Source organism: Falco rusticolus, chromosome 10 (genome assembly GCF_015220075.1).
Source record: "Falco rusticolus isolate bFalRus1 chromosome 10, bFalRus1.pri, whole genome shotgun sequence".
In the NCBI taxonomy this organism is placed as follows: domain Eukaryota; kingdom Metazoa; phylum Chordata; class Aves; order Falconiformes; family Falconidae; genus Falco; species Falco rusticolus.
In genome coordinates, this window is record NC_051196.1 from 20764166 (window position 1) to 20773462 (window position 9297).

Genomic DNA, 9297 nt, shown 5'->3' on the forward strand with positions numbered 1-9297 from the left:
TCTTCCTTTAAATATGTAAAACACTAATTCCTTTTCTTAATTTTTAATTCCAAATGAACCAAAAAAAAAAAAGCTTCCCTCTTCTCTCCTCCCCTCCCCTGGTTCTCCTGGGCCACCTCTGCCCTGGCAGGGAGTGGGGCTAGGGAGGAGGGGAGCGAGGAGCAACAAGCCATTCCTTGTCTGATTCCTGTGCACACTCTTGTAACGCTTTTAAAACAAAATGATTTTTTTTATATAAATAAAGTTTTTAAAGTGTGTCTGTGTGCCTTCCACCTAAGGCTGCCACCTTGGTCTTTGTAGCTTTGCAGTTGGGCCTAAGCATGTTTTCTGGGGTCAGGGCTGTGCTCAGTGTGTGGCTCCAAAATGTGCCACTTGGTGATAAACCCTTTCTTGGGCTGGAGTGATGTGTTGTCCTCTTTCGAGTTTTTTTGGGGTGGTTGTGTGTGTGTGTGTGTGTGTGGTTTCCACACAATGCCCCTTCCCCCGGTGCTTGGGGCTGTTCAGGAGGTAGGGGAGAGCCCTCCCTCTCCTGAGCACGGGGGCTTCCTGCTGGGATACCTTGCTGGTGACCCCTGTGGAGTGGGGCTAGGCTGTAAACAGGTGCATCCTTTCCTGGGGAATAGTGGAGCCAGGCTGAAACACCCTGTGGGCTCACTTTGCTTTCAGCCATGTGTGCATGTGAAAATAAATACAGAAAGAAGTTCTGTAACTTTGTGGAAATACCTCGTTAGAAGTAGTTTTCTGGCTTCTGCTTCAAACCAGCTCTTTCTGAAGCTGTGTTGCTGTTGGAAAGACTTCACTGGAGCACAGAGCAGCACTTTTTGCTCTGTGGTGGCAGGATGTGGGCTTGTGGTAATGAGGGCTGGGGTGGTGCTGGCGTCCTACATGGCACAGCACTGCTGGTGCTCAAACTGCTCTGCCAGGGAGGCTGGGGCTGCTCTGCTCTGGGTTATGGGGGAACAGCAGCTGAGGCAGTTGCCCCTGGCTTCCTGTGCCCTGGGAGATGGGGACCTGGTACACCTGTGGTGCTGTGGAACATCAGTGGATGTGCCTGGCTATGAGGGCCTCCAGCCCTCCCAGCTTGCCTTGCATCCTTGTCCCCCAAAGCCACCAGCGAGGGGAGCGAAGGTAGGGCTAGATGTTTTATTGCTTCAGGTCGAGAGACATTGGTGGGTGGAAGAATACGAGGTGTGCTCAGCTCAGCCGGACGGTGCTGGGGCCAGGCAGGCAGGCGGGAAGGGTGGCTGCATGCTGGGGGCTCAGAGGAAGAGCTTGTCGTGGCAAGCCTGGCAGTACATCTTGTTGCCGCGCTCGCGGAAGGTGCCTTTCCGCAGCTGCCCCAGGCAGTAGGCGCAGATGAAGTGCTCGGGGTGGTACTTGCGCCCTGCAGCTGTGATGCAGCGGCCGGTGACCGGGTGGCCGCAGCCGTGGCAGATGCTGCCCTGCCGCTGGTGGAAGTGCAGCTCGCAGTAGGGCCGACCCTCCAGCTCGTAGAAGGAGCCACCGGCGAAGCCACTCAGGCACTCCTGGGTGGAAGAAGACGGGGAAGGCTGGCACAGCCTCAGGAACACGCTCACCCCTGGGTCCCCGCTGGGCACTCACCGCGCAGACGAAGCACTCGGGGTGCCAGACGCCGTGCAGAGCCGTCAGGTAATTGTCTGTCACAGGGCGCTCGCAGCCCTGGCACTTCGGGGCAAACATGGCCAGGAAGTCCTGGCGGCAGTACGGCTTCCCGCTGTGCTCGTGGAAAGCTGCGGGGAGGGTGCTGGGGTGGGCACCCGCCTGGGGGAGGCTGACGGCGGGGGCCGGGTGGACGGCAAGGGGCAGACCAAGGGGGAACGCGGGGTGAGGCAAGGGTGGGCTGTGGAGGGGGGGTTACCCGGGCTGGGGGCAGTGGGCGTGAGGGCAGGGCTATGGCAGGGCACACCCAGAGCGGGGGCGATGGGGGCAGTACCCCCACAGCCTTCCCCGGGACGTACCGTCGTCTCCAAACACCTTCCCACAGTGGGCGCAGAAGAAGTGCTCGGGGTGCCAGGTCTGGTCCAGGGCTGTGAGGACTTTCTGCAGGAAGACACAAGGTGAAGGTGGCTGGTGGCGGGGGCTGGCAGGGGAGGCTGGGGGGGGGGGGGGCGCTTACCTCGCGGATGGGGCCAGCACAGTAGGCGCAGCGGGGGGAAAAGGCCTGGTGGTAGTCATCCTCGCAGTATGCCCGCCCACCCCGCTCAAAGAAGGCCTGGCCCCCCAGCTCCTGCCCGCAGTGGGCACAGGTGAAGTGCTCGGGGTGCCAGGTTTTGCCCAGGGCTGTAAGCACCTGCGGGGGGTGGGGGTGGGGGGCTGCAGTGAGAGCAGCTCCCAGGGATGCTGCGAGCCGAGGGAAGAGGGGTGCTAGGATGGAGGTACGGGGGCTCACCCTGCCGGAGATGGGCTTGTGGCAGGCGGTGCAGACGCCAGCGGGGGTGGCTGCGATTCCCAGCTCCTGCAGGTCCCGCGTGAGGCTGCCCAGCATATTGTCCAGCAGGGACTTGGGCTCCGCTGGCACCCCGGCTCCCTGCCCCACAGCCACTAGCTGCCAGGAGGGAGGGTGGTGAGGGCTGGGTGGGGTCCAGCCCCCCCCCATCTCCTTTCCCACAGGAAGGAGGCTCACCTTGCTCTGCATGTGGCCCAGGTCAGCCAGGAGCTCGTCCAGCTGCCGGGCAGCTGCTGTGGGTGGGGGCGATGGCAGCAGCGGCTGTGGGACCGGTATGGGGCTGTTGGGCATGGCAGAGAGTGAGGGATGCTGCCACTTCCAGCCCGTCGGCCAGAGGGTGCCTGGACTGGGAGTCCTCCACCCCCATGGGCTGCTGCCCTTTCTCCACAGGCCGCAGTAGGGACAGGGGACCTCCCTGGGGATGTGCTGGCAGGGGTGGCCATGTGTGGTAGGGAGGGGTCTGCTAGAAGCCTAGCCCTCACGCCAGCAATGCTGCAGGGATGCAAGATGCAACCCCCCTGCCCCAGCTCATGGAAGGACCTGTTATTTGGGGGGACGTGTGGGAGGCCAGGTGACCCCAGAGGATGAGTCCAAGCCATAGAAATGGTAGCCCCAGATGATTTTTGCCCTCCCGCGGCTATGTTTTTACCTGTATGCTGCCTTCAAATCCTCTCTCTGAGGCTGAGCCTGAGGTGGCAGCTGCGCCTGGAAGGACAAAACCTTGCAGCCCAAAACCCACAGGCTGCTGCCCTGGCACCCTTTGCTGCCTGCCCAGTGCCACCACCCCTGTCACTTGCTGAGCAGGGTCTCAGCTGCCAGCCCCACCGTGTTGAGGTGTTACCTTCAGGGCTGCCGAGGCAACCGGCTGCTGGCCGCAGGGGGCTGAGGGCCTGGCTGCGACAGGATCCTGCTTGCAGGAGCTGGGCACCTGCGGCACACAGTCCTTGGGGGCTGGGCGAGAGCTCTGCTCCAGTTCTGCCAGCAGAGCATCTGCATGGAGAGACCCAGGTTGGGTGCCCTAGCCGCTGGCTGCCCCCCTGCCTGTGCACCCCCCAAGCAGTCATGTGCCGCTCCTGAAATCTCAGAAGCAAAAGCAGCAGCACAGCAGCTTCTGCCAAGGGGCTGTGGTGGCCCTGAGCACCCTCACCCCAACCCCCATCCCCAGTGCAGGATGTGCCCACTGCGCTGCACAGCCTTCCTGGAGCATGGGGGACCGCTGGCAACAGGGGTCCTGCTTCCCCTGCACATAATTTCTGGCTTACAAAGAAACATCCACCAGCCCTCCTGTTCATCCTAGCATGAGCCCTGGCATGAGAGAGCTAAGCCTCCATCCTTTCTGTGCAGCCAGAGCAGCATGTCCCGCAGGGGCGGCATGTCCCACAGGGCCGGCAAAGCGCTTTCACCTTCCACACCTTTCACTTTTACCTCGCTACTTTGGCCGTCCCTCGACATCTTCCTGCCCTTGCACCGGCACCAGGAGATGGAGGGATGCCCCTCCGTCCCCCAGTGCAGCTGCTTTCCTGACCCCGTCTCCCCCAGCCCAGGCCAGGGGTGACTCCCAGCACCCTCGGACACCGTGCCACACCCTTGGGCTGCTGGGCACCATTGTGTGCAGCCAGGATTGCATCGCTGCTGCGGCCCGTTTCCTGCCTTCAAGCGCTCTCCATTTTTGGCTGAGCACTTGCTCAGCCACCTGGGCCCCGTTTGCCCCCTGAGATATGGCGGAGGGGAGGTACAGCAGGCAGTATGGTTCCCCTGCTGTCCCCTCTGCAGCATCCCCACCTGACCTTGAGGAAGACAAAGGACGAGGCTCCCCCAAGCCATGGAAGGCATGATCCAGCACCGAGCCTGGCTCTGGGTGAGGGGCGGCTTACCTAAATCCTCCATCCTGCCTCAGCACAGGGTCCCCACGGCCGGGGAGCTGGGGCAGCGCCTGCAGGGCAGCGAGCGGGCAGACTGGGCTGTGTGGGCTTTCAGTTCCGCTCTCCAGCCTCGCCTCCGCCCCCAGGGCTGGGGTTTGTCGCTTGAGGTTCTTCCTTTGCGGGTTGCGTGCTGTGCGCCACGTGTGAAAGGCAGCAGGCGGAATGCGGTGGCAAAGGCTGGGGCAAGGGGGGCCAAGAGCAGCCCTGGGTTGGGGCTGGAGGGGGAAGAAACTGGCCAGCAGGTTTTCCAGGGAGCTCCTGACTCATAAAACCAGCCAAGCTCCTTGGACTTCTCAGCTGGAATCCAGAGCGCATGTGTCCTGCAGACCCAGGCCCCTTCCAGAAGCTACCAGCTTCATGTGGCAAGGGATGGCATTGCTGTGCTGGGTGGAAATGCATTTGTGATGGTGTGGTGGAAGCAGGCACAGGACTCACAGCGCTGGCATGCTCTAACACAGCCTTGCCCTTTGGTAGGATGCTTTTGGAACCTCTTCTTGATTTCCAGGTAACAGCAAATCCCTTTGTGTCACTTAGAGCCGTTGTGAGCACAAGGACTGGGCTCACTGCACTGGGCGGCAGTGGCACTGCTGAAGCTGGTGGCTGTGCCACCCTCTCCCTGCGTTAATGCCTTGGCCCATTTAAAGGTTTCCCAGAGGTACCACGTGTGCGGCTGCTGGGCACAGCTCAGCCCTGACCCTGCAGGCATCAGGATACATGCACTTAGCACGTCTCCGCCAGCCAGGCACAACACCCAGCAGCAGACCGCGGTGCTGTTTTGTGCTGGCAATTTGTGTGATTTAACCACCATTGGAACTTTTCTGCTTCTTCCAAGCAGAACTGTGTCAGCCTCTGAGCTCCCCATGCAGCCGTTTCAGGCAATGAGCCCACGAGCACCTGAATGCATGCCTTGAGGCAGGGGCAACACAGGCATTTCTGCCAGCAAGGTGAGGTGGCTGTCTGCCTGCCCCCAGGACGCGGGTCCCTCACTGTTGGGAACCATTTGGGAAGACAGACCCATGGGTACTGCCATTATCCCCAGTGCCTCCACCAATGCCCAACCCCTGTGAGGGGGATCTGGTGACATTTATGGCTTAGCCTTTAAGCAGAGAAATCTTTTGGCACTACTGAGAGCAGCCAGTGGATATTGGAACAGCTTCAAGGGACTGGTCAGTAATCTGGGCTGGAGGATGAAGCAGAAGCTGCTGCAGCAGGGAGAGGTAAAGAACTGGCCTACTTGTTGCACTAGTAGACAGGTGAACAGCAGGAGATGGCAGTGCAATGATGTCTGCAATCAAAACGTGCCCCACACCTGAGATGTAGACACCTGGGATAACATGGCAGGGGAGCAGGGCACCAAGATGCTCCCCCTGTTCCACCACAACCCTCCAGCTCCATTTTCTCCACCAGAGCTGCTTTTCCAACCTGCTTTGACAGGGGTTTCCCCCACACTGCTGCTGGCGCCCTCCCCCTTGCTGGTCTATCATCCCACCGCAACACCCCTGCCACACACTCGTTAGAGCCAGGTTATTAATCCCTAGATGCCACGTGCAGAGGAGGTGGTGTGTGGCTTGACATGTCCTTTGTGCTTTTGCTTGTTTTTTTGCAGGAGGCATCACCTTGTAGGTGCATGGATAACACCTCAGACACCCTGGCTACTAGCCCAGTGCAAGCTTGCAAGAGTCACCACATCCTTGCTAGGCTCCTGAGTGTGGGCAGCCCTGGGGTTTCAAGGATGCTATAAAAGCCTTGGGAGCAAAAGTTATGAGCCATGCAGCCAGAGCCCACGGCTCCCTGCTGCTTCTGTGGATGCGTGGCACTTCTTGCAATGTCTCTTACGTCTGCCACACCTCCCAAACCGTGGGTATCTGTTTGAACTCACTTCTGTACTCTCTGGCTTTGCCTCTCTTCTGCCACTCCTCCATTTCATCCCCAGGGAAGAGGCTTGTTCAGAAAAATAACCTATTCCAGATAAAGCCAAATAAGCCTCAGGTGTTTTTCTAGCACTGCTAGGCAAGAGGAGCCCCAGTTCCGAGTGCAGCTTCACGCCTCATGGGGAAAGCTTTCAGGAGATCCTGGAAGAAAGGGTTGCAATCAAGCGCTGCACTGCCTCTAGATACACGATTTGCCACAAAATGGCCCAGAAGCACAAGAAGCGGCTGCTTCAGAAATATTACTGATCCTGGCAATGGAGAGGATCACCTCAAGGCCATATAAAAGTAAGTGGCATTAAAAAGTTCTCTGTGGCAGCAGACCAGCAGGATGCAACCATCCATCAGCACCTGGAAGAGGCTCTGCAGTCAGAACCTGTAAACACCCTCACAGACAGCCATGAGCTCTGCTGACAACTGGGCTGAGCCTGTGCCTGCCAAGTCCATCCCCTCCGTGGGTCCACTCCATCCTCTCTGTGGGCCCGCTGAACTCCCGGGTAGTGGGAGCTGCACCCTGCACAGCTGAGGCATGAACGCTTGCTGCACAGGCCGCGCTGACGCATTCTTGGCCACCTGTTCTCACACGCTGCTGATCCCATCTGCACTGTCAGAGTGGAATGGGGTTGAATTAAGCCTCTTTGTACCAAGCTGGCATGCCGAGGTTCACTTAATTACTGACACTCTGTGTCGGTGACAGCTCTTTTGTTATCTGCCCACAGTATGGACATCCAGCAGGGCACCATCTCAAGAAAAGCCACGTGGCACGCTAAGCTGTGAGTCCCATGGTAATTTTTGAGACAAGCAATACGGAGAGCTACCCAAAAGACAAAGTGAGGCACTGCTTGTATCACTCCCTGATGGTTACTTTGAGAGATCATTGTGTCAGACACTTCCCTTTCTGCAAACAACAGAACTTTCCTGTCTGTGAAAGGTTTTGGGTTATTTTTAGACTTCTCAGTGATTTACTCTCCCCCTCCAGTGATAATGTGAGCCCTAGTGTAAACAAGCATCTGGAACTGTAACTTCGCATTACAAAATCTCCCATTGCAAAACACAAGCCTAGCAAATGCAAATGGCTGAGCCACATCCTGATCTGACCCGTAGTTCTGCGCAGTGGTTTCACCAGACTATTTTAACAAGAATTAAGAAACACTCCACCTTGCCTACAAAGGCAAAAGCAATCATGACAGGAACTTGAGAGTAACTTCCCGCATTGAGACTCTCTAGTGTGAAATACAATAATTTTATTTAAGAATAAAAGCAAAGTCATTTCATAGCAGAGAATATGGGTTAATGCTGCAGAATAGTTAGTTTGGAAAGTGATGTCAATCAGTTTTCCAGCTAGACAGGTCCTTGGGGAGGGAAAGACTATTTTTAGCTGCTTACAATGCAAACAGCAGTAGCAGACGCTACTTAAATTCTAGCTGAGATTTCCTTCTTGAGAAGAGAAACATTTCAATTGAAAGAAAACTGACAGATTGACATTGGACTGACACAAAGTAAGGGCCAGCCAAACTGTGTCTGGACTGAAAATGAGTCTCAAACCACTCAGGTAACCAATGCTGGAGAAGGTTTGCATATTGCCTTTACAAAATGCTGCTGCTGAGAAAGCACACTGTCGCAGTACCTGTGGGAGGCTGGGTCGGCAGCCTATGGCCTTGGTCTGGAACTGACAGAAGGAACCATGTGAGTGTCTCAAATTTTTCTAATTCTTTAACTTTCGTGTTAGGATGTACTTCTCGCCACAGCCCAGTGTTTTTGCCAAGAGGAATCAGACCGTATGCTGTTCTCCACAGTAAAAAGCTTTGTTAGAGCACTCTCACGAACTGAGGAATGGAGATTTGGATGCACTCTTGTTTTCTAGCCTTATTTAATAAAGCTTAGGACTTGAAACTCAAAAGCAAGAGGAAATAAAAGGCCGACCCATGGGTATCAGTTTAACAAACATGATTTACCAGCTAAATGCCTCAGGCTCTTTGAACTCCCTTTTATTTTTGCAGCCACGCCGGACCTGCAGCAGGGCGCAGAGCTGCTACCCGCGCAGGTGGTCGGCATAGGGGGCCATGCCGGCACAGGCAGCCCCGCAGCCCTGCGGGTTGTGGCCCACTCCCAGGCACAGGACGCAACGGTCGTGCTCGTCTGTCACCGAGATCCCGCGGCCGCAGGGGCACTGCTTGTACCCCTGGGCAGGCGGGCCCGCCGCCATGGGGCCGCCAGCGGGCAGGCCCCGGCAGGGCGGCTCAGCAGGCCCGGCCCGGGCACACCGCAGCTCCCAGCATGCGTCGCGGCCGCTTCCGGCCAGCTGGAACTACACCTCCCGGCAGGCAGCGCGCATGCGCGGAGCCCTGTCGGAAGTGGGCGGGGCCACCGCCGCAGACCCCGCCCCCTTTGCGCCGGCCGCCATTTTGTCACCGACTTTCACCCGCCGCCCGACGGGGCGTTTTTTTTTTTTTTTCTTAAAGGAGAAGCGACAGCCAAAAGCGGGCCACGCCGCCAGGCCTCGCCGGGACCGCGAGCGGCGCCGCAGCCCCACGGCAGGGAGCGGCCCCGCGCGGGGCGGGGGACGAGCGTCTTCCTCCTGCCAGGCCTCGCCCGCAGGGCGAGGGCGACCCGGGGGCAGCCGGAGGGGCGCAGGCAGCGGCGGCGGTAGGGAGCCCGGCGGTGCCGAGGGCCAGGTGGCGGCCGGGCGACCGACGGGCGAGCCGGGCGGCGGGGCCGGCGGAGCGGCGGCCGAAGGGGCCGCGCTCGGGTGGGCGCCGCGGCGGGGCCGACCGGGGGAGGAGAGGGCGGGCGAGCGCGGCGGCCCCGGCAGCGCCTGCGCGGCGCGGAGCGCGCGGGGAGCGGCGCCGCTCATTGGCCGCGCCGCAGTGGGGGGCGGGCCCCGACGCGGGCGGGCCGCCCATTGGTCGGGCGGCGAGAGAGCGGTGGAGAAAGGCGGGAGGGCGGTGGGAGGCGGAGCGGTAGGCGGCGGGGCGAGGGG

The 9297-nt window shown here is 59.1% G+C and overlaps 1 protein-coding gene across 4 annotated transcripts; it reads right to left on the bottom strand.

Moving 5' to 3' along the window:
* Nucleotides 1–1129: 1129 nt before the first annotated feature.
* LPXN (leupaxin) lies at nucleotides 1130–4427 on the bottom strand. 4 transcript variants are annotated; one of them, XM_037403363.1, is made up of 9 exons: nucleotides 4342–4427; nucleotides 3309–3457; nucleotides 3117–3172; nucleotides 2645–2747; nucleotides 2411–2566; nucleotides 2138–2311; nucleotides 1980–2061; nucleotides 1603–1751; nucleotides 1130–1526 (listed from the first exon to the last, which is right to left on the bottom strand). In XM_037403363.1, the coding sequence occupies exons 1-9, from the start codon at nucleotides 4352–4354 to the stop codon at nucleotides 1260–1262; spliced, it is 1149 nt and encodes a 382-aa protein (XP_037259260.1). In that variant the 5' UTR covers nucleotides 4355–4427; the 3' UTR covers nucleotides 1130–1259. The 4 variants fall into 4 exon arrangements, with proteins under 4 accessions (XP_037259260.1, XP_037259259.1, XP_037259261.1 ...); XM_037403362.1 differs by having other exon boundaries at nucleotides 1130–1751; XM_037403364.1 differs by lacking the exon at nucleotides 3309–3457 and having other exon boundaries at nucleotides 1130–1751; nucleotides 2645–2728.
* Nucleotides 4428–9297: the final 4870 nt, after the last annotated feature.